This window comes from Sminthopsis crassicaudata, chromosome X (assembly GCF_048593235.1).
Source record: "Sminthopsis crassicaudata isolate SCR6 chromosome X, ASM4859323v1, whole genome shotgun sequence".
NCBI lineage: Eukaryota > Metazoa > Chordata > Mammalia > Dasyuromorphia > Dasyuridae > Sminthopsis > Sminthopsis crassicaudata.
The window spans coordinates 3767448-3793815 of NC_133623.1; the positions used below are offsets into that span (position 1 = coordinate 3767448).

Below are 26368 nucleotides of genomic sequence, written 5' to 3' on the forward strand. Positions count from 1 at the left end.
GGAACTGATGCGGAGTCAAGTGAGCCGAACCAGGAGATCATGGTACACTGCAACAAGATTATAGGATGATCAATTCTGATGGGTGCACTTCTTTCCAACAATGAGATGATCCAGGCCAATGCCAATGATCTTGTGATGAAGAGAGCCATCTGCATCCAGAGAGGAGTGTGGGAACTGAGTGTGGCTCACAACATAACATTTTCATTCTTTTTGTTGTTGCTTGCATTTCATTTCATTTCATTTTCTTTTTTTTTCCCCAGTTTGATTTGATTTTTCTCTTGTGCAGCATGATAAATGTATAAATGGGTATACATATATTGGATTTAATATATATTATGTTAACATGTTTAACATATATTGGATTACTTGCCATCTAGGAGAGGGAGGGGAGAATTTGGAACACAAGGTTTTGCAAGGGTGAATGTTGAAAAATTATCCATGCATTTTTTTTTGAAAAAAAGCTGTACAAAAAAAAGGGGGGGCAGCTAAGTGGCTCAGTGGCTAGAGCACCAGCCTTGAATTCAGGAGGACCCGAGTTCAAATTTGGTCTCAGACACTTAACACTTCCTAGCTGTGTGACCCTGGGCAAGGCACTTAACAGGACTCAGGAAAAACAAACAAACAAACAAAAAAACCCTCAATAGAGCTTCCAGCAAAATAGCTGCAAAATCTGGCTTCTCATCTTTAAAGCAGAGGGGAATAAAGGGAGCAACAGTGCTTTGTAGCATCTGCAAAGTCTGTTTCTTAATTTGTCAGCTTTTATATTTTGTTTCTAGTAAGCAGCTTTTTTCATGGCCTCCTATGGCCTTCTGACTTCTCCACTCATATACTTGCAGCTGATCGTCCCTGGCTGCTAATGTCTCAAAGTTAGGATCTGTTCCTGAGCAGACATTTGCTTGTTGGTTACTTTCAACTTGGAAAAAAGACCAAAGACACAATTCTCCCAGGTGTCAGAAACGAGGTACCCGGATTTCCATAGTTCACTGTGATTCATAGTTTCCTTAGGGTTTAAACCCCCGCCTGAAGTCATATTTACATAAGTAAACTACAATTCCTGGAGGCCATGTTCCCTTCTAGTCAGGCTTTTTGTTCCTTTCTCCCTCCCCCGCCCCCACTTTTTTTTTTTTTTTTTTTGAGACTCATCTCAAGCGTTTTGAATTTGGTTTCTTCAAGTTCAACTTTTAGAACCCAAAGGCTCGCCACCTTTTTTATTTTATTTATTTATTTATTTATTTATTTATTTATTTATTTATTTATTTATTTATTTATTTATTTTTTTGAGACTCATCTCAAGCTTTAGAACCCAAAGGCTCGGCACCTTTTTTATTTTATTTATTTATTTATTTATTTATTTATTTTTTTTTTTTTTGAGACTTATCTCAAGCTTTAGAACCCAAAGGCTCGGCACCTTTTTTATTTTATTTATTTATTTATTTATTTATTTTTTGAGACCCATCTCAAGCTTTAGAACCCAAAGGCTCGGCACCTTTTTTATTTTATTTATTTATTTATTTATTTATTTTTGAGACTCATCTCAAGCTTTAGAACCCAAAGGCTCGGCACCTTTTTTATTTTATTTATTTATTTATTTTTTGAGACTCATCTCAAGCTTTAGAACCCAAAGGCTCGGCACCTTTTTTATTTTATTTATTTATTTATTTATTTATTTTTTGAGACTCATCTCAAGCTTTAGAACCCAAAGGCTCGGCACCTTTTTTATTTTATTTATTTATTTATTTATTTGTTTTTTGAGACTCATCTCAAGCTTTAGAACCCAAAGGCTCGGCACCTTTTTTATTTTATTTATTTATTTATTTATTTTTTGAGACTCATCTCAAGCTTTAGAACCCAAAGGCTCGGCACCTTTTTTATTTTATTTATTTATTTATTTATTTATTTATTTATTTTTTTGAGACTCATCTCAAGCTTTAGAACCCAAAGGCTCGGCACCTTTTTTATTTTATTTATTTATTTATTTTTGAGACTCATCTCAAGCTTTAGAACCCAAAGGCTCGGCACCTTTTTTTATTTTATTTATTTATTTATTTATTTATTTTTTGAGACTCATCTCAAGCTTTAGAACCCAAAGGCTCGGCACCTTTTTTATTTTATTTATTTATTTATTTATTTATTTTTTGAGACTCATCTCAAGCTTTAGAACCCAAAGGCTCGGCACCTTTTTTATTTTATTTTTTTTTTTTTGAGACTCATCTCAAGCGTTTTGAATTTGGTTTCTTCAAGTTCAACTTTTAGAACCCAAAGGCTCGGCACCTTTTTTTTTTTTCGATGCATCTGATGAGGAGGTCTAGCTAAGGGATACCTAAATATAATTAGGATTAATTGAGGGCTAGTGGCAGGTTCGGGGTACAGGGAGTCAAATGGAGCTCCCTGCAACCGCTTTGGATTCGGCGGCGAAACGATACAAAGTTAATTAAGTTCTAGTGGCTGCGAGTCCCCTGGAAAGGAATTTACAGGCCCAGAAAACTAGATTGATAAAAAAGGTTTATTGTAGAGTTTGGAAGCAAGGTTCAAGTCTGGTTATTAAAAGGAGTTAGAGAAAGAAATACACCATAAGCGGCGGACAGAGAGTCTGGGATGCAAAGCGTGGGGCTCGCATGTTTCGACCCTCTGCCAAGAGATGATTCCAGCTTGGCTCTTTTATTTGCTCGAAGGGGCCTATGGGTGGAGTCCTAGGTTGATTCCTCGAGGGCCAGAACCCCCCAGGTGGGGGTTGGGAAACCTGAGCAATCATTAGAGTGGGGGCTGGGTACAGCCCAAATTAGCTCAGATCCGGATCTCTCCCCTTGGAATACAAAAGGGTGCTTTTGGGCAGGTCTTATAAATCAAAGGTCAGTCCCTATGGGGTTGGAGATGAGAAAGGAGTCTTAAAGGGAGCTCCGCCTGCATCACATCCTTCCAAAATCAAGGAGCCATCCTAGCTTGGTGACAAATTGGAGGAGGCAACCAGGCTGTGAAAGTGAAGCTCACTATCTGAGACATTAAATGGAATTTTATATTGCTAACTGTGCAAAGCAGATGGTACAATCTAAAAATAAAGGCTTTTTTTTTTGGTAGGATGTGATGACAGCATCCGTGTTAGTGGAAAACAGACTCATATTTCGTAGCACCCACGCATCTACCATAATAGGAGAGAAGCTGTAAGGTTTATAAAGCAATTTAATTATTTTGAGTTTGGAAACTTTTAACAGGAAATGAAACTACGAGAAGGGTTACTTGAAACGCTCCCATAAACTCCCATTGGCCGAGCTAACTTTCACAGTTTTTTTTTTTTTTTTGCCGATCAGCTCTTTCCACTTTTCGGCCGCATCCGGTTTCACTTTCGCTCTTAAGAAGTCTGGAGAGAGCGATCGTGGTAAACTAAATGGTCGCTCTCTCCGGACTTCTTCCTGGAGGCTTGACCACTTATTCAGTGCCTTTTAAGGCTCTCTACAGAGACCTGCTCCATTTAGGGCCTTCCCCACTCCGCCCCTCCCGCATAGAGCTTCCAATCTGGTCCGATTTTCCCGCCCCGCCCTCCCCTTTCCTCCATCTTCTCGTCTGCAGGGCCGTGATAGAGCCGATGGCTGGCCCCCTTCTGCCCTTAGCAGATGGCAGGGACCGCCTCGCAAACTCTGCGCTTAAGTATGAGCCGGATTGGTTCGAACGGAAGTGGAAAGAGCAGCGGGCGTCGGGAGGCGGAAGCTAAGATTGAAGGCTAGGCCCTTTCTCCCCTGCCCTGGAACCTAGAGGGAGTCCCAGAGCAAAGGGGGCGGGGCCAGAATTCCAGCAGGAAGGAGACTCGAAGAAGCACCGGAACTGGGGCCATCCCACAGCGCCGCCGGAAGTGGCGTCGGTCTGGCGCCGGCGCCAGATTCAAAAGAGCCGCCCGTGAGAAAGACAACCGCTAGCTGCGCCGGAAGTGGAAAGGACGTCACGCTACGCGCGCGCCAAAATTCGAATGTGATGACGCGCCGTAGCTGCGGAAACCAGTGTTGTCCTGCGCGTCTCCGCGGCTGCCTGTAGTGGGTTCTCGGTGTCCGGGCCTGCGCAGCTCGCCGGCTATGGCGCGGGTTTTCAGGCGAGAAACCGAGGACATCACCCCTGGTGAGTAGGGGAACAGGGGCGGAGACGGGGGTAGGGGCAGGCTCTCCTTTCATCTACTTGGGAGGGACTCTACCTGTCTGCGGGAGGGCGGAGGGAAGAGGTGGGGCCTAGGCGGTGGGTGGGGAACAGTGGGAGGGGAACAGTGGGAGGGAGGCTGGGGCAGAGGGATGGGATGAGCAGGTGTCGCCTTTACGCCGCCTCCTCACTCCGGTTTCCTTCCCTCCCTGGCTCCGCTGGGTCCCGGGAAGGCCTTGGGGCAGGGTTTCGGTTTGGGAGTTGCGTCCTGCCGTTTGTTTTTTGTTTGTTTGTCCCAACGTTATTAATGGATCCCCAACAAACCGGTAATAAACTTTTGTAAAGTGCTTACTTTTAGCCAGGTAGCGTGCTAAGTGTTGGGGAACTAAACGGGGATTAAAAAAACCCCCAAAACAAACCGGGCTTTGAGAAATGGATGGGCGTTTATTTGGTGGTCCACGAGGACATCAAAGGGGGAAGTTATCTCTAGTAAGATAGTAAAGGAAGTTAAGAATGTAAGCTCCTTGGGGGCCGGTATTGGCTATGTAATGAGAGGTGGAATTTTAAGTCTGTTTGCTGATGGTTTTAGAAAGATGCTACTGATCATTTTAAGGAAAACTCCATTTATTCCTAGGCTCTAGTGCATGTGTGTTTGTTTTTTAAATATGGCTGTTGGATTTTGTCAAATGTTTTTTTCTGCGTCTGTTAAGATAATCCTAAGTTTGGTTACTGTTAATGTTTGGTTGTTGATATAGTCATTATTCTAATAGTTTTCCTAATGTTGAACCAGCCCTGCATTCTTGGTTCAAAACAAAACAAAACAAACCTCTTTGGTCATGGTGTATTTATTATCCTGGTGATAACTTGCTGTAATCTCTTTGCTAATATTTTAAGATTTTTTGTATCAGTATTCATTAGGTAAATTGGTGTATAATTTACTAAGTTTTGGTCCTAATCTGGTTTAGCTATCAGCATCATAATCTGAGTTATAAATTGTCAGGACTGCATCATAAAAGGAATTGAATTGTCAGGACACCTCCTTTCCTTGTTTTTCCAAATAGTTTACATAGTATTGGAATTAATTAAAGATGTTTGGTAGAATTCACCTGTAAATCCATCTGGCCCTGGAGAGTTTTTCCTAGGGGATTGATTAATTAACTTTGATTGTTATTGATTAATAATTAACTTGTTCAATTCTTTTTCTAAAATTATTTTTATATTTAAATAATTTTAGGTAATTTATTTCCTCTGTTAATTTGGCAATCTATATTTTTAGAAATATTCTTCCATTTTACTTAGATTGTTAAGAATTATTGGCATTACATTTGGGCAAAATAGCTCCTAATTATTGCTCTGATTTCCTCTTCATTGGGGGAAAGTGCACCCTTTTCATTTTTGATACTAACAATTTGATTTTTTTCCCCTTTTAATCAAATTAAAGGTTTGTTTTGTTGTTGTTTTCATAAAACCAACTCATAATTTTGCTTGTTATTTCAATATTTTCCTTACTTTCAATTTTTACTAATCTCCCCTTTTCATAATTTCAAATTTAGTATTTTGGGAGTTTTTAATTTCTTGTTTTTCTAGCATTGTCTAAAAGATTATGCATAATTTTGCTGGGTATTTGATTCTTGCCTATAGTCCAATCTCCTTTGCCTTCCGGAACATCATATTCCAGGCCCTTAGGGTACTTTAAAGTGGAAGCTGCTAGGTCCTAGGTAATCCTGATTGTGGCTCCTTGATATTTGAATTGTTTTTGGCTGCTTGCAGTATTTTCTCCTTGATCTGATAATTCTGGGATTTAGTTACAATATTATTTGTTTAGACATTGTTTAGCCATTCCCCAATTTACCCACTTCTCTGTGTACCTTAGTAGTGGTATTGTTGGGGGTCAAGGGGGACCCCCAAAAGGTTGGGGTTCCAGATCGGTGTCGCAAGATGTCTCAAAAGAATTTGCAGGCTGGAAGCCATCTCTAAGTCAAGGAGCAAAGTTTATTATGTGATTAGTATATGCCCATTAAAGCCCACTAAGTTCCAAAACTTATAGGAGAAAGATCAGGTGCTTCATGTCTCTGATCTGCTAATTTTATGGCTTAGAGGTGGAGTTGAGGAATGGTCTGGTATTAAATTCCATGGGTTAGAGGTGGAATTGCATTGCATTGTTGAATTTCATGGCTTATATTGTCTCTGAAACTTTATTACTGACCCACAGATTGTTATCTGATTGCTAGCTTGGTCCAGGGCCTTTCTCTAGAATGGTGGGTGGACTTTATGATCCATCAATCAATCATATGCAAATTCTACTAATAGCTTAGGGCTAGATACAGTAATATTTTTTTGTTTGCTTTAACGGATTTTTAAAAATAATAGTTCTTTATTAAAACATATGCAAATTAACCAATAATTATATTCAAATATGCAAATTTAGTAATTAATCTAATCAAACATGCAAATTTATGATAATTTATTGAAATATATGCAAATTTATGATAATTTTATTAAAATATATGTAAATTTATTGATTTTGCTGATTGTTGTGTTTGGATACTCAGGCATATAACTTCTTTCAGAGATCTAGCAGTCAAAATATTCAAATATGCAAATTTCAATAATTTATGCAAATAACTGCTAATTCATGCAAATTTATACACAAAACAACCAAGATTACAGATTATTTTGTTAATATATGCAAATTTATTAATCACCTCATTTGCATATTTAATTGAGGTTTTCGACTGATTAGGTATTCAACTTTATCAATTTTAAAATGCATAATGTTGTTTGATTTAATTAGTTTAACCAATTATGCAAATTATGTTAATTAGATGATTCATCTATTGTTTTGATCAGTAAATTTGAATATTTAACTAAAATAATCAACAAATTTACATAATTGATTATGCTAATTAATCGAATCCATAAATCTGTATATTGTTGGTTTGATATATTATGTTAATTTAAATATTTAAATTTACAGGTATTTTTAATAGTAGATATGTAAATTTGTTGATTTAATTAGCTTAAGGAGGTATGTAGATCAGCAAATAATTGATTACTCAAATTAGTTTTAAACATGCAGATTTATTAATTATTTTAATTAAATATTTAAATCAATGTTTACATTTTTAAAAGTTACAATTGATGATAGGCTTATTCAACCACTTGCCTTGGCAGTATGACTAACGGCTGGCCACCACCTAATTGGTTCAGCTGCACTAGCACTTATATCTATTAGCCTCATAGAATCTATGAGATTTGCTTATTTTCCAATACATACACACCATTTTTTGTGAGCCAGGAAAGGGTTGAGTGACAATTTTTACTAACAGGGCCCCCCAGAAGTCTGACATCCTATAACCAAAAGCAGGCTATTTGCTGCCAGAGTTTTTAAAGTAGCAGCAAACTACTTTTCTGTTGCCCTAAAGTTAACATCTTAGAGTTTCTGTTAACACTATCAGTGTTAATTGATTACAACTTACATGTTCCTTTAGTGGGTTTCCTGGTCACTTGGGGTTGGGGGGAATGGGGCCTAGAAGTTCCTTTTTATATTAATGGCTGCTACTTTGTTGATGAGTAGGGATCATGACAATAATGGGATTGGGAGGTCCCCAATGAAGAGATGTCCTGAGGCCCTTGCTTGCTCCCCGTGCCTTTCCATCCCCATCTAAAATGTGTCCTGTGTTTTTCCTACAGAATCTAATTTTCCAAGGAGAAAGCAAGAAGAGAAGAAAAACAGGGTCACACCGTAAGTGTAGATAAGGAATACATATTGTTGAATTTGAAAGTGAATTTCAGCACTTCACCTGAATGGTTCATGGGACAAATATTTTATGTGGGTAGCTAGGCAGTTCTCTCAACCACTTGCTAACATTGTTTTCAACTTTATTATCTCCTCATTTGCTTAACTGCCATTTTGTTGACATGCTCATAAATTGAGATTCTAGGCAGCTAAATCTTAATCACTAGCCTAAGCTGTCCAAAGACCAAAAGGAGGCCCATTTTCCTCCTCTGACAGCCTCTGCAGCGTACCAGTGTGTCTCCTAAACGTGAGTTCCACACCTGAACTCACTATTGCAGATGTCTTATTAGGGAAAGAACTATGGGCCTGCTGTCTCCCTCATTAAGCTGCCTCTCAATTTAAGCTTTTATGATAGGTCAGTATCAATCCGGAGTATGAAATGGCTTTCAGTCTCTGAAATATCCATATCTTTTTTGGACAGATTTGCTTCCTAACCATTCAGTCCCCCATCTGACATTTGTAAAGATTTTTGAATGTAACACTTTACATTCATTCTAAGTTATTGATAAAACATGTCAGATAATTTAGGGTCAAGGGCAGATGATTGGGACATTCTGCAGGAACTTTCCAAGTTATTGTCAGTGCATTAAGGACTGTACTTTGGGGACCTTTATCTCATCAGTTTAACCCCCCCCCCCCAATCTAAACCTCACTGAAGAGGATCTAGAAATTGTTAATTACCTACCACACAGTATCTGCATACATAGAACATCAACTATTTAACTGTAAATTAATACCAGTATCCAATTCCATTGAAAAAGATTTACCCCCAAAGGGACAATTAGTAGACCCCAGGCTTCTTATTTTTAGGAAACCCGTTGATGATGATGCTAGCTGGCTTTCCTTTAGCTTGTTAAGAGTTATCAAGTGTTTGACAGTGACAATTTGAGACCCAAAACTACTTTGTAAGTAAGCAGGACCCCTGGGGGTATCCAGCTTTGCTCATGGGGGAACCATTACATTTCAGTAATTTACTCTCCACCTCGCCCCCCCAGGTAAGCAGTCAGATGTACCATATACATGTACCATTACATAAAAACATTTCCATATAGTCATTTTGTACAAGATTCAAAAGGAAAAAAAAAAAAAAAACCTGAAAAAGTGAAAACTAGCATGCTTCAGTCTGTATTCAATACCAGATTGTTTTGATGATTACTGTTTTATACTAGATCTGGTATGTTTAGACCACCTTCTTTTTTTTTTTTTCCCGCCCATTGGTTTCCTTTAGGTAGAATTGTCATTTATTATGTCAATTGTAATGATTAGGCTTGCCCCTAAGCAATGAATATGTTTTCCAGTTGTTCAGAGCTAATATAATTTGTGTGAAAAGTAGTTTATAATTGTATTCATATAGTTCCTAGGTTCATCTTCGCAGGAATTTTCCTTGGGAAGTTCATCGATGGTTTGTTCAATTTCTATTTCTCAAGTGGGGTTATCTAAGTATTTTGTTTTTTCTTCTGTTAATCTGGGTAACTTCTATTTTTGTAGATATTCATACATTTTATTTAGATTGTCAAATTTACTGGTATATAATTGGGCAAAATAGCTCTTTAAAATTGTCTTAGTTTCCTCTTAGTTGATGGTGAATTCACTCCCTTTCATTTTTGATTCTAGTAATTTGGTTTTCTTCTTTTTAGTCAAATTAGCCAATAGCATTATTTTATGTTTTTCATAAAACCAGCTTCCAGTTTTATTTATTATTTCAATGGTTTTCTTTCAATTTTATTAATTTCTCCTTTAATTTTCAGGATTTCTAATTCGGTGTTTAATTGGGGATTTTTAATTTGTTCTTTTCCCAATTTGAATTGCCCAATTCATTGGTCTGCTTTTTTTCTGTCTTATTGATAATAAGCAATTAGATATATAAGATTTCCCCTAAGTGCCACTCTAACTGTATCCCATAAATTTTGGTATGTTGTCTTATTGTAGTTGTCATTTTCTTTAATGAAATTGTTTCTATGATTTGTTCTTTGTTGAAGGCCCAAGAAATCTTTTTTTATTTTCAGACACAGTACAATGTTGCTTATGATTCATTTGAATGCATATGATGCTGGTGGCCCTGGAAGTTAGATAAATACCCCTGTTAATACTTCCCTTTTATCTTTGCAGACCGATCATAGTTTTGGATTCTAGCAGCGATGAAGAATTTGAAAAGAGTAAGTACTGCCTATTCCAAACTTTTCATTTACATTTTCATTGACATTTCGGAGGATATGGTTGTAGAGCAGGTTGAGTTGCCATGTGGAAAGATTCAGGATGAACTAACTGACTTCAGGTTAGTCATCCCAGTTCAGTCAATGAAGTGTTAGAAAGCTTATTCCTCTTATGCGTTAGGATTGAGGCTTTCCCTGGTATGGCTGTACTTTTAGTTCCTGGGTTCCTTCCCTTATTTTCCTTCTGCTTTTCCTGGGGAAAGTACTTGATAGATAGTTTTACACAGGCTGGGCCATGTGGCTTCTCCAGTGCTAGGGTTCTTTGGCTATTATATAGCCCTATTTTGCTAAGCTGTCACTTTTAAAACGGAACCTACTTTCTAATGCTTAATGTTTCCTTCTTTACGATTAAGTGTTGTCTCAAGTAATTCCAAAGATCTCTTCTGGGGAGAAAAGAAATGACCAGTGAGTATGAAAATTATGGAGAGGACTTTTTAAAATGGACATCATGCCCTCCTTTCTTTGCCTTAACCAATTCTCTGTCCTCCTTTGCAGATGTGATGCAAGTACTAGCTCGGTTGATAAGTCGCCTGGAAAAAAAGAGTCTGGGGAGAATCCTAAAGGCAAGTGTTCCCTACACCATTCTGTGACACATTCAGCTTAGAACAGGGGCAGCAAGGGCTGCAGTCCTTAATCAGACAGTTAGAGCTTCACATAAGTGCCACCTTGTGGGAAAGTACCAGGGCTTCTCTATTATTCTCTGCCCCCTTCGCTGCACAGCATATATATCCTCCAGTTAAAAATCTAAGGTCTCATTCAGTTTCTCTCCCTGAGCCTCACCTCCCCATCTCAAAGATGGGAGAAGAGGGGGGCTGGTAGAATAGTTTCTGAGATCCCTTCAAGCCCTAAATCTAATCGAGATGCTTTTGAATACAGATCTTGGCACCTTCTAGATTTACATATAGGTGCTTCCAGGTTGAACTTCTAGTCTTTCCTTGGTGCTGGTGGCCTGTAGTTTGGGTGCAAGTTAGCTTACTCTTCTCCATTCAGATATCCTTTACACTCAGCATTTTCAAGTCCATTTTGTTTGTGCTTTTAGAAAAGAAAACCTGCAAGAGTCCTTCTGAGGATATGCTCATTTCTGTTGATGATTTTGATGATCCAAAGCCTGGATCTTCCGGCGTTTCAGGGCCGAGGCCCGCTCTGCCAACTATTTTGCTCACGCCAATTGATCTGCAGAGCCGAAAAAGGTATGTGATTGATCGTGATCCAAGTCCTTGGTGTGTACTTGGGCCCAGCGTATGTTGGGTGTTGTGGGAAATGATCCAGCAGAAGCCTCTGCTTAGATCTTATGGTCTAGTGGAGGAAAGAAAATGGAACTACACAGGAGCCAAATGACAATACAAAGATAGGTATAATTAAATCCAAAATGAGAGGTGTTGGTAGATACCAGATCAGGGGATCGGGGAAGGGGACCTCACTGTACATTAGGCCCTTCCCTTTCCTCCACTTGTGCTCCTTTGTCAGTCTGTAGGCTTAATGTCATATACAGGATTGTTCCTGTTGAGATTGTGATACTGTGGGGGCCTGTTGGTGCCTCTGATTTGGGCGGATAGAGTGTTTGAGGGGAAAGGATTCAGGGCTTCAAGGCCCAGTTTGCATAGATACCTGTAGGTTTGTGTTTGCAGACATGTTTCAGATCGTTTTCAAAATTTGAGTTTGGGACAAAACACCTTCGGCAGGTATCATAGAAGGAATTGAAGACCCCATTTGCCTTTTTACCATATTTGCTACTTCCCCCATTTCAGGGAGTTTGTGGTTAAAGGTTTTCTGTTAAAAATTGCAGGCTTTTACTGCCCTGACTCCCTTAATTGGGATTGTTCATCCTTTTCTGGGACCTTTTCAGTTTGTCCCCACCAAGATTTTTCTATTTAACTTAATTCAACCAGTGTTTATTGAGTAATTAAAGACCTTTTCTGGGCCAAGGTTCATGCTAACTATTTCCAGAAATCTGCTATATGGTTCCTACCCTAAAGGATCTCAGAGCCTGGTAGGAGTCAGTATGTGAGTGACTAACACAGGCCTTAGAGACACAGTACTAGCCCAGCTTTCAGATCTCTGCAGAAGAGTAGCAAACATGGTAGAGAAGAAGAACTAGAAATCACAGTGGCCTGAAGTCAAGGAAGGACTGGAGGAGCTTTTAAACTTAATTGCTGAAGGATGGTGAAAATTTGGAAAAAGGAAGGGAGACAAAAGGTGAAACCCAGGCCCCGCAGGAGGCAGTAAAGAATGGGGTCAAGTTCATGGGCCTAGATGCTCACATTTCTTTTCTATTGTGACCTTCCTTATGATGGCAACTCTTATCTTTCTCTCTGAGAGCAAATGAAAACTCGAAGTTACTGCTGCGACTCTTCACCCTGTCCTTTTGTCAGCTCTCTAAGCTTTTAGTCAACAGTGGGTCTTAAAAATGCTCCATTAAGTGATGTGGGGCTGAGATATGAGGGTGCCATCAGTGTGTGCCTAACACTGTGAGTTGTCTTGCATGGGAGTTAATAGGAATACACCTTACATTGGCCCTGAAGACCATTTCTGCTCATAGGTGGGGCTTTGCTGGCTAGGACCCCTAGGCTGTGTCAACCTTCACTCCTTCCTAGCAACCCACCTCAGCTCTGGATTTGAACCACCCATCAATGTCCACATGAAAATTTAGAAAAGGTGACTAAACCCAGTGGCTTCTTGTCAGTCTGCCTTGACCTCTCTGGACAGCAAAGCCTCTCCCGTGAACCGAAGTTGTCTTCAGAGACACTGGAAACGTGTATTCCTATTAACTCCCTTCTAAGAAACCATCAATTACCCTCTCCTCCTGGATATTCCCTTTGCTCAACATCATATTCTCCTGAGTTTCCTCCCCAGTATCATTTACTGAATCTTATTCCAGGTCATGAACACTGACCAAAGGTGTCTTGGACCCACTTCCTCTATAGCAAGAACTCTCCAACATTACCTCCTGCCACGCCCGGAGGGGCTAGATTAACATGTAATTGGGAAATTAGATTAGAATAAAATTACATATACAAGGAAACAAAACTAATGTTACATTTGAAATCCAAGGCACCAAGCAGGCGCACAGGGATCCTTTTGTACAGATAAGTGGCCCCCATTTTTTGATATTTTGACCCCACTACTCTACACCAGTGGTCCTCAGACTTTTTAAATAGGGGGCCAGTTCACTGTCGCGACGGTTGGAGGGCCGGACTACAGTAAAAACAATAACTCAAACTCTGTTTCTGCCCCTCAAGCCATTTGCCATAACCCGGGGGGGGGGGGGCCCATAAACAGCCTCAGCAGGCTGCATTAACATCCTCAGGGGCCTCATCTGGCCCGTAGGCCATAGTTTGAGAAACCCTGTTATAATATAATGTAATATTGTATGTATTATATTATGTTATGATGATCTCTTCTGTTCTATTTCTTTCTAATCACATTATATACTCACAGCCTGGTGCTCCCTGCACTGTAATACTTCCCAACTGTCTCTCATATGTAGTATAGATATAACATAATATAATGTAATATAATATTGTATGTGTTATAGTATGTTTTAGTGTTCTCTTCTATTTCCTTCTAATTACATTATATACTCACACCCGGGGCCCTCTGCACTATAGTATCTCCCAACTGTCTATTGTATGTATTATGTTATGTTTCAGTGTTCTGTTCTATTTCCTTCTACTTACATTATTTTCTCACACCCGGGGCCCTCTGTATTGTAGTACCTCCCAACTGTCTCTCATATGTATTATAGATATAACATAATATAAAATAACTTAATATTGTATGTATTATGTTATATTTCAGTGTTCTGTTCTGTTCTACTTCCTTCTAATTACTTTATATTCTCACACCCGGGGCTCTCTGCACTGTAGTACCTCCCAACTGTCAATTGTATGTATTATACATATAACAAAGTATAATATAATGTAAAATTATTAGTATTATATTATGTTATGACATTCTGTTCTGTTCTATTTCCTTCTAATTACATTATATTCCCACACCCGGGGCCCTCTGCACTGTAGTACCTCCCAACTGTCAATTGTATGTATTATAGATACAACAAAGTATAATATAATGTAAAATTATTAGTATTATATTATGTTATGACATTCTGTTCTGTTCTATTTCCTTCTAATTACATTATATTCCCACACCCGGGGCTCTCTGCACTGTAGTACCTCCCAACTGTCTCTCATATGTATTATAGATATAACATAATATAAAATAACTTAATATGGTATGTATTATGTTATATTTCAGTGTTCTGTTCTGTTCTATTTCCTTCTAATTACATTATATTCCCAAACCCGGGGCTCTCTGCACTGTAGTACCTCCCGACTGTCTCTAGCAAGTATTATAGATATAACATAGTACAATATAATGTAAAATTATTAGTATTATATTATGTTATGACATTCTGGTCCGTTCTATTTCCTTCTAATAACATTATATTCTCACACCCGGGGCCCTCTGCACTATAGTACCTCCCAACTGTCTCTCATATGTATTATAGATATAACATAATATAAAATAACTTAATATTGTATGTATTATGTTATATTTCAGTGTTCTGTTCTGTTCTATTTCCTTCTAATTACTTTATATTCTCACACCTGGGGCCCTCTGCACTGTAGTACCTCCCAACTGTCAATTGTATGTATTATAGATACAACAAAGTATAATATACTGTAAAATTATTAGTATTATATTATGTTATGACATTCTGTTCTGTTCTATTTCCTTCTAATTACATTATATTCTCACACCCAGGGCTCTCTGCACTGTAGTACCTCCCAACTGTCTCTCATATGTATTATACATATAACATAATATAACTTAATATTGTATGTATTATGTTATGTTTCAGTGTTCTGTTCCGTTCTATTTCCTTCTAATAACATTATATTGTCACAACCCAGGGCTCTCTGCACTGCAGTACCTCCCAATTGTCTCTCATATGTATTATAGATATAACATAATATAAAATAACTTAATATTGTATGTATTATGTTATACTTCAGTGTTCTGTTCTGTTCTATTTCCTTCTAATTACTTTATATTCTCACACCCGAGGCCCTCTGCACTGTAGTACCTCCCAACTGTCTCCCATATGTATTATACATATAACATAATATAAAATAACTCAATATTGTATGTATTATGTTATATTTCAGTGTTCTGTTCTGTTCTATTTCCTTCTAATTACATTATATTCCCACACCGGGGCTCTCTGCACTGTAGTACCTCCCAACTGTCTCTAGCATGTATTATAGATATAACATAGAACAATATAATGTAAAATTATTAGTATTATATTATGTTATGACATTCTGTTCTGTTCGATTTCCTTCTAATTACATTATATTCTCACACCCAGGGCTCTCTGCACTGTAGTACCTCCCAACTGTCTCTCATATGTATTATAGATATAACATAATATAATATAATGTAAAATTATTTGTAATATATTTTGTTATGACATTCTGTTCTGTTCTATTTCCTTCTAATTACATTATATTCTCACACCCGGTGCCCTCTGCACTATAGTACCTCCCAACTGTCTCTCATATGTATTATAGATATAACATAATATAATATACCTTAATATTGTAGGTATTATGTTATATTTCAATGTTCTGTTCTGTTCTATTTCCTTCTAATTACATTATATTCCCAAACCCGGGGCTCTCTACACTGTAGTACCTCCCAACTGTCTCTAGCAAGTATTATATATATAACATAATATAATATAATGTAAAATTATTTGTAATATATTATGTTATGACATTCTGTTCTGTTCTATTTCCTTCTAATTACATTATATTCCCAAACCTGGGGCTCTCTGCACTGTAGTACCTCCCAACTGTCTCTAGCATGTATTATAGATATAACATAGTACAATATAATGTAAAATTATTAGTATTATATTATGTTATGATATTCTGTTCTGTTCTATTTCCTTCTAATTACATTATATTCTCACACCCGGGGCCCTCTGCACTGCAGTACCTCCCAACTGTCTCTCATATGTATTATAGATATAACATAATATAATATAATGTAAAATTATTTGTAATATATTTTGTTATGACATTCTGTTCTGTTCTATTTCCTTCTAATTACATTATATTCTCACACCCGGGGCCCTCTGCACTATAGTACCTCCCTACTGTCTCCCATATGTATTATACATATAACATAATATAAAATAACTCAATATTGTATGTATTATGTTATATTTCAGTGTTCTGTTCTGTTCTATTTCCTTCTAATTACATCATATTCCCAAACCCGAGGCCCTCTGCACTGTAGTATCTCCCAACTGTCTCTCATATGTATTATAGATATAACATAATATAAAATAACTTAATATTGTATGTATTATGTTATATTTCAGTGTTCTGTTCTGTTCTATTTCCTTCTAATTACTTTATATTCTCACACCCGGGGCCCTCTGCACTGTAGTACCTCCCAACTGTCAATTGTATGTATTATAGATACAACAAAGTATAATATAATGTAAAATTATTAGTATTATATTATGTTATGACATTCTGTTCTGTTCTATTTCCTTCTAATTACATTATATTCCCACACCCGGGGCTCTCTGCACTGTAGTACCTCCCAACTGTCTCTCATATGTATTATACATATAACATAATATAACTTAATATTGTATGTATTATGTTATGTTTCAGTGTTCTGTTCCGTTCTATTTCCTTCTAATAACATTATATTGTCACAACCCAGGGCTCTCTGCACTGCAGTACCTCCCAATTGTCTCTCATATGTATTATAGATATAACATAATATAATATAATGTAAAATTATTTGTAATATATTATGTTATGACATTCTGTTCTGTTCTATTTCCTTCTAATTACATTATATTCTCACACCCGGGGCCCTCTGCACTATAGTACCTCCCAACTGTCTCTCATATGTATTATAGATATAACATAATATAAAATAACTTAATATTGTATGTATTATGTTATATTTCAGTGTTCTGTTCTGTTCTATTTCCTTCTAATTACTTTATATTCTCACACCCGAGGCCCTCTGCACTGTAGTACCTCCCAACTGTCTCCCATATGTATTATAGATATAACATAATATAAAATAACTCAATATTGTATGTATTATGTTATATTTCAGTGTTCTGTTCTGTTCTATTTCCTTCTAATTACATTATATTCCCACACCGGGGCTCTCTGCACTGTAGTACCTCCCAACTGTCTCTAGCATGTATTATAGATATAACATAGAACAATATAATGTAAAATTATTAGTATTATATTATGTTATGACATTCTGTTCTGTTCTATTTCCTTCTAATTACATTATATTCTCACAACCCAGGGCTCTCTGCAATGTAGTACCTCCCAACTGTCTCTCATATGTATTATAGATATAACATAATATAATATAATGTAAAATTATTTGTAATATATTTTGTTATGACATTCTGTTCTGTTCTATTTCCTTCTAATTACATTATATTCTCACACCCGGGGCCCTCTGCACTATAGTACCTCCCAACTGTCTCCCATATGTATTATACATATAACATAATATAAAATAACTCAATATTGTATGTATTATGTTATATTTCAGTGTTCTGTTCTGTTCTATTTCCTTCTAATTACATCATATTCCCAAACCCGGGGCCCTCTGCACTGTAGTATCTCCCAACTGTCTCTCATATGTATTATAGATATAACATAATATAAAATAACTTAATATTGTATGTATTATGTTATATTTCAGTGTTCTGTTCTGTTCTATTTCCTTCTAATTACTTTATATTCTCACACCCGAGGCCCTCTGCACTGTAGTACGTCCCAACTGTCTCCCATATGTATTATAGATATAACATAATATAAAATAACTTAATATTGTATGTATTATGTTATATTTCAGTGTTCTGTTCTGTTCTATTTCCTTCTAATTACTTTATATTCTCACACCCGAGGCCCTCTGCACTGTAGTACGTCCCAACTGTCTCCCATATGTATTATAGATATAACATAATATAAAATAACTTAATATTGTATGTATTATGTTATATTTCAGTGTTCTGTTCTGTTCTATTTCCTTCTAATTACATTATATTCCCAAACCTGGGGCTCTCTGCACTGTAGTACCTCCCAACTGTCTCTAGCATGTATTATAGATATAACATAGTTCAATATAATGTAAAATTATTAGTATTATATTATGTTATGATATTCTGTTCTGTTCTATTTCCTTCTAATTACATTACATTCCCACACCCGGGGCTCTCTGCACTGTAGTACCTCCCAACTGTCTCTCATATGTATTATAGATATAACATAATATAAAATAACTTAATATTGTATGTATTATGTTATATTTCAGTGTTCTGTTCTGTTCTATTTCCTTCTAATTACTTTATATTCTCACACCCGAGGCCCTCTGCACTGTAGTACGTCCCAACTGTCTCCCATATGTATTATAGATATAACATAATATAAAATAACTTAATATTGTATGTATTATGTTATATTTCAGTGTTCTGTTCTGTTCTATTTCCTTCTAATTACATTATATTCCCAAACCTGGGGCTCTCTGCACTGTAGTACCTCCCAACTGTCTCTAGCATGTATTATAGATATAACATAGTACAATATAATGTAAAATTATTAGTATTATATTATGTTATGATATTCTGTTCTGTTCTATTTCCTTCTAATTACATTACATTCCCACACCCGGGGCTCTCTGCACTGTAGTACCTCCCAACTGTCTCTCATATGTATTATACATATAACATAATATAATATAACTTATTATTGTATGTATTATGTTATATTTCAATGTTCTGTTCTGTTCTATTTCCTTCTAATTACATTATATTCTCACAACCCAGGGCTCTCTGCACTGCAGTAACTCCCAACTGTCTCTCATATGTATTATACATATAACATCATATAATATAATGTAAAATTATTTGTAATATATTATGTTATGACATTCTGTTCTGTTCTATTTCCTTCTAATTACATTATATTCTCACACCCGGGGCCCTCTGCACTATAATACCTCCAAACTGTCTCTCATATGTATTATAGATATAACATAATATAAAATAACTTAATATTGTATGTATTATGTTATATTTCAGTGTTCTGTTCTGTTCTATTTCCTTCTAATTACATCATATTCCCAAACCCGGGGCCCTCTGCACTGTAGTACCTCCCAACTGTCAATTGTATGTATTATAGATACAACAAAGTATAATATAATGTAAAATTATTAGTATTATATTATGTTAGGACATTCTGTTCTGTTCTATTTCCTTCTAATTACATTATATTCTCACAACCCAGGGCTCTCTGCACTGCAGTAACTCCCAACTGTCTCTCATATGTATTATAGATATAACATCATATAATATAATGTAAAATTATTAGTATTATATTATGTTAGGACATTCTGTTACGTTCTATTTCCTTCTAATAACATTATATTCTCACACCCGGGGCCCTCTGCACTATAATATCTCCCAACTGTCTCCCATATGTATTATAGATATAACATAATATAATATACCTTAATATTGTAGGTATTATGTTATATTTCAGTGTTCTGTTCTGTTCTATTTCCTTCTAATTACATCATATTCCCAAACCCGGGGCCCTCTGCACTGTATATCTCCCAACTGTCTCTCATATGTATTATAGATATAACATAATATAAAATAACTTAATATTGTATGTATTATGTTATATTTCAGTGTTCTGTTCTGTTCTATTTCCTTCTAATTACATCATATTCCCAAACCCGGGGCCCTCTGCACTGTAGTATCTCCCAACTGTCTATTGTATGTATTATAGATACAACAAAGTATAATATAATGTAAAATTATTAGTATTATATTATGTTAGGACATTCTGTTCTGTTCTATTTCCTTCTAATTACATTATATTCCCACACCCGGGGCTCTCTGCACTATAGTACCTCCCAACTGTCTCTCATATGTATTATAGATATAACATCATATAATATAATGTAAAATTATTTGTAATATATTATGTTATGACATTCTGTTCTGTTGTATTTCCTTCTAATTACATTATATTCTCACACCCGGGGCCCTCTGCACTATAGTACCTCCCAACTGTCTCTCATATGTATTATAGATATAACATAATATAAAATAACTTAATATTGTATGTATTATGTTATATTTCAGTGTTCTGTTCTGTTCTATTTCCTTCTAATTACATCATATTCCCAAACCCGGGGCCCTCTGCACTGTAGTATCTCCCAACTGTCTCTCATATGTATTATAGATATAACATAATATAAAATAACTTAATATTGTATGTATTATGTTATATTTCAGTGTTCTGTTCTGTTCTATTTCCTTCTAATTACATTATATTCCCAAACCCGGGGCTCTCTGCACTGTAGTACCTCCCAACTGTCTCTCATATGTATTATACATATAACATAATATAAAATAACTTAATATTGTATGTATTATGTTATATTTCAGTGTTCTGTTCTGTTCTATTTCCTTCTAATTACTTTATATTCTCACACCCGAGGCCCTCTGCACTGTAGTACGTCCCAACTGTCTCCCATATGTATTATAGATATAACATAATATAAAATAACTTAATATTGTATGTATTATGTTATATTTCAGTGTTCTGTTCTGTTCTATTTCCTTCTAATTACATTATATTCCCAAACCTGGGGCTCTCTGCACTGTAGTACCTCCCAACTGTCTCTAGCATGTATTATAGATATAACATAGTACAATATAATGTAAAATTATTAGTATTATATTATGTTATGATATTCTGTTCTGTTCTATTTCCTTCTAATTACATTACATTCCCACACCCGGGGCTCTCTGCACTGTAGTACCTCCCAACTGTCTCTCATATGTATTATAGATATAACATAATATAAAATAACTTAATATTGTATGTATTATGTTATATTTCAGTGTTCTGTTCTGTTCTATTTCCTTCTAATTACTTTATATTCTCACACCCGAGGCCCTCTGCACTGTAGTACGTCCCAACTGTCTCCCATATGTATTATAGATATAACATAATATAAAATAACTTAATATTGTATGTATTATGTTATATTTCAGTGTTCTGTTCTGTTCTATTTCCTTCTAATTACATTATATTCCCAAACCTGGGGCTCTCTGCACTGTAGTACCTCCCAACTGTCTCTAGCATGTATTATAGATATAACATAGTACAATATAATGTAAAATTATTAGTATTATATTATGTTATGATATTCTGTTCTGTTCTATTTCCTTCTAATTACATTACATTCCCACACCCGGGGCTCTCTGCACTGTAGTACCTCCCAACTGTCTCTCATATGTATTATACATATAACATAATATAATATAACTTATTATTGTATGTATTATGTTATATTTCAATGTTCTGTTCTGTTCTATTTCCTTCTAATTACATTATATTCTCACAACCCAGGGCTCTCTGCACTGCAGTAACTCCCAACTGTCTCTCATATGTATTATACATATAACATCATATAATATAATGTAAAATTATTTGTAATATATTATGTTATGACATTCTGTTCTGTTCTATTTCCTTCTAATTACATTATATTCTCACACCCGGGGCCCTCTGCACTATAATACCTCCAAACTGTCTCTCATATGTATTATAGATATAACATAATATAAAATAACTTAATATTGTATGTATTATGTTATATTTCAGTGTTCTGTTCTGTTCTACTTCCTTCTAATTACATCATATTCCCAAACCCGGGGCCCTCTGCACTGTAGTACCTCCCAACTGTCAATTGTATGTATTATAGATACAACAAAGTATAATATAATGTAAAATTATTAGTATTATATTATGTTAGGACATTCTGTTCTGTTCTATTTCCTTCTAATTACATTATATTCTCACAACCCAGGGCTCTCTGCACTGCAGTAACTCCCAACTGTCTCTCATATGTATTATAGATATAACATCATATAATATAATGTAAAATTATTTGTAATATATTATGTTATGACATTCTGTTCTGTTCTATTTCCTTCTAATTACATTATATTTTCACACCCGGGGCCCTCTGCACTATAATATCTCCCAACTGTCTCTAATATGTATTATAGATATAACATAATATAATATACCTTAATATTGTAGGTATTATGTTATATTTCAGTATTCTGTTCTCTTCTATTTCCTTCTAATTACATCATATTCCCAAACCCGGGGCCCTCTGCACTGTATATCTCCCAACTGTCTCTCATATGTATTATAGATATAACATAATATAAAATAACTTAATATTGTATGTATTATGTTATATTTCAGTGTTCTGTTCTGTTCTATTTCCTTCTAATTACATCATATTCCCAAACCCGGGGCTCTCTGCACTGTAGTATCTCCCAACTGTCTATTGTATGTATTATAGATACAACAAAGTATAATATAATGTAAAATTATTAGTATTATATTATGTTAGGACATTCTGTTCTGTTCTATTTCCTTCTAATTACATTATATTCCCACACCCGGGGCTCTCTGCACTATAGTACCTCCCAACTGTCTCTCATATGTATTATAGATATAACATCATATAATATAATGTAAAATTATTTGTAATATATTATGTTATGACATTCTGTTCTGTTGTATTTCCTTCTAATTACATTATATTCTCACACCCGGGGCCCTCTGCACTATAGTACCTCCCAACTGTCTCTCATATGTATTATAGATATAACATAATATAAAATAACTTAATATTGTATGTATTATGTTATATTTCAGTGTTCTGTTCTGTTCTATTTCCTTCTAATTACTTTATATTCTCACACCCGAGGCCCTCTGCACTGTAGTACGTCCCAACTGTCTCCCATATGTATTATAGATATAACATAATAAAAAATAACTTAATATTGTATGTATTATGTTATATTTCAGTGTTCTGTTCTGTTCTATTTCCTTCTAATTACATTATATTCCCACACCGGGGCTCTCTGCACTGTAGTACCTCCCAACTGTCTCTAGCATGTATTATAGATATAACATAGTACAATATAATGTAAAATTATTAGTATTATATTATATTAGGACATTCTGTTCTGTTCTATTTCCTTCTAATTACATTATATTCCCACACCGGGGCTCTCTGCACTGTAGTACCTCCCAACTGTCTCTAGCATGTATTATAGATATAACATAGTACAATATAATGTAAAATTATTAGTATTATATTATGTTATGACATTCTGTTCTGTTCTATTTCCTTCTAATTACATTATATTCCCACACCCGGGGCTCTCTGCACTGTAGTACCTCCCAACTGTCTCTAGCAAGTATTATAGATATAACATAGTACAATATAATGTAAAATTATTAGTATTATATTATGTTAGGACATTCTGTTCTGTTCTATTTCCTTCTAATTACATTATATTCCCAAACCCGGGGCTCTCTGCACTGTAGTACCTCCCAACTGTCTCTAGCAAGTATTATAGATATAACATAGTACAATATAATGTAAAATTATTAGTATTATATTATGTTAGGACATTCTGTTACGTTCTATTTCCTTCTAATAACATTATATTCTCACACCCGGGGCCCTCTGCACTATAATATCTCCCAACTGTCTCCCATATGTATTATAGATATAACATAATATAATATACCTTAATATTGTAGGTATTATGTTATATTTCAGTGTTCTGTTCTGTTCTATTTCCTTCTAATAACATTATATTCCCACAAACCAGGGCTCTCTGCACTGTAGTACCTCCCAACTGTCTCTCATATGTATTATAGATATAACATAATATAATATAATGTAAAATTATTTGTAATATATTATGTTATAACATTCTGTTCTGTTCTATTTCCTTCTAATTACATTATATTCTCACACCCGGGGCCCTCTGCACTATAGTACCTCCCAACTGTCTCTCATATGTATTATTGATACAACATAATATAAAATAACTTAATATTGTATGTATTTTGTTATATTTCAGTGTTCTGTTCTATTTCCTTCTAATTACTTTATATTCTCAAACCCGAGGCCCTCTGCACTGTAGTATGTCCCAACTGTCTCCCATATGTATTATAGATATAATATAATATAAAATAACTTAATATTGTATGTATTATGTTATGTTTCAGTGTTCTGTTCCGTTCTATTTCCTTCTAATTACATTATATTCTCACACCCGGGGCCCTCCGCAGTGTAGTACCTCCCAACTGTCTCTCATATGTATTATACATATAACATAATATAAAATAACTTAATATGGTATGTATTATGTTATATTTCAGTGTTCTGTTCTGTTCTATTTCCTTCTAATAACATTATATTCTCACAACCCAGGGCTCTCTGCACTGTAGTATCTCCCAACTGTCTATTGTATGTATTATAGATACAACAAAGTATAATATAATGTAAAATTATTAGTATTATATTATGTTATGACATTCTTTTCCATTCTATTTCCTTCTAATAACATAATATTCTCACAACCCAGGCTTCTCTGCACTGTAGTATCTCCCAACTGTCTCTCATATATATTACAGATATAACATAATGTAATATAATGTAATGTTAATTGTTTTATTTTATATTACATGTTCTGTTCTATTTCCTTCTAATTACATTATATTCTCACATCTGGGCCCTTCTGCACTATAGTATCTCCCAACTGTCAATTGTATGTATTATAGATACAACAAAGTATAATATAATGTAAAATTAGTAGTATTATATTATGTTATGACATTCTGTTCTGTTCTAGTTCCTTCTAATTACATTATATTCTCACACCCGGGGCCCTCTGCACTGTAGTACCTCCAAACTGTCTCTCAAATGCAATATAGATATAATATAGTATAATATAATGTAAAATTATTAGTATTATATTATATTAGGACATTCTGTTCTGTTCTATTTCCTTCTAATTACATTATATTGTCACACCCGGGGCCCTCTGCACTGTAGTACCTCCCAACTGTCTCTCATATGTATTATAGATATAATATAATGTAATATTAATTATATTATATTATATTACATGTTCTGTTCTGTTCTATTTCCTTCTAATTACATTATATTGTCACATCCGGGCCCTTCTGCACTATAGTACCTCCCAACTGTCTCTCATATGTATTATAGATATAACATAGTATAATATAATGTAAAATTATTAGTATTATATTAAGTTAGGACATTCTGTTCTGTTCTATTTCCTTCTAATTACTTTATATTCTCACACCCGGGGCCCTCTCCACTATAGTACGTCCCAACTGTCTCCCATATGTATTATAGATATAACATAATATAATATACCTTAATATTGTATGTATTATGTTATATTTCAGTGTTCTGTTCTGTTCTATTTCCTTCTAATTACATTATATTCTCACACCTGGGGCTCTCTGCACTGCAGTACCTCCCAACTGTCTCTCATATGTATTATAGATATAATATAATGTAATATTAATTATATTATATAATATTACATGTTCTGTTCTGTTCTATTTCCTTCTAATTACATTATATTGTCACATCCGGGCCCTTCTGCACTATAGTACCTCCCAACTGTCTCTCATATGTATTATAGATATAACATAGTATAATATAATGTAAAATTATTAGTATTATATTAAGTTAGGACATTCTGTTCTGTTCTATTTCCTTCTAATTACTTTATATTCTCACACCCGGGGCCCTCTCCACTATAGTACGTCCCAACTGTCTCCCATATGTATTATAGATATAACATAATATAATATACCTTAATATTGTATGTATTATGTTATATTTCAGTGTTCTGTTCTGTTCTATTTCCTTCTAATTACATTATATTCTCACACCCGGGGCCCTCCGCAGTGTAGTACGTCCCAACTGTCAATTGTATGTATTATAGATACAACAAAGTATAATATAATGTAAAATTATTAGTATTATATTATGTTAGGACATTCTGTTCTGTTCTATTTCCTTCTAATTACATTATATTCTCACAACCCAGGGCTCTCTGCACTATAGTACCTGCCAACTGTCTCTCATATGTATTATAGATATAACATAATATAATATAATGTAAAATTATTTGTAATATATTATGTTATGACATTCTGTTCTGTTCTATTTACTTCTAATTACATTATATTCTCACAAACCAGGGCTCTCTGCACTGTAGTACCTCCCAACTGTC

At 35.2% G+C, this 26368-nt stretch overlaps 1 protein-coding gene across 3 annotated transcripts in view; it reads left to right on the forward strand.

The window, feature by feature from the left end:
* Window positions 1–3770: 3770 nt before the first annotated feature.
* GCNA (germ cell nuclear acidic peptidase) overlaps window positions 3771–26368 on the forward strand; it is a 34804-nt gene continuing 12206 nt past the window's right edge. Inside the window, exons 1-6 of one of the 3 annotated variants that reach the window (XM_074278573.1) lie at window positions 3771–4104; window positions 7813–7864; window positions 10028–10074; window positions 10485–10536; window positions 10627–10694; window positions 11171–11321. In XM_074278573.1, the coding sequence (XP_074134674.1) occupies window positions 4062–4104; window positions 7813–7864; window positions 10028–10074; window positions 10485–10536; window positions 10627–10694; window positions 11171–11321 (413 nt within the window). In that variant the 5' untranslated portion in view covers window positions 3771–4061. Of the gene's footprint in view, window positions 4105–4290; window positions 4446–7812; window positions 7865–10027; window positions 10075–10484; window positions 10537–10626; window positions 10695–11170; window positions 11322–26368 lie in introns of those variants that run through there. The other 2 variants (XM_074278574.1, XM_074278575.1) reach the window with 2 other exon arrangements.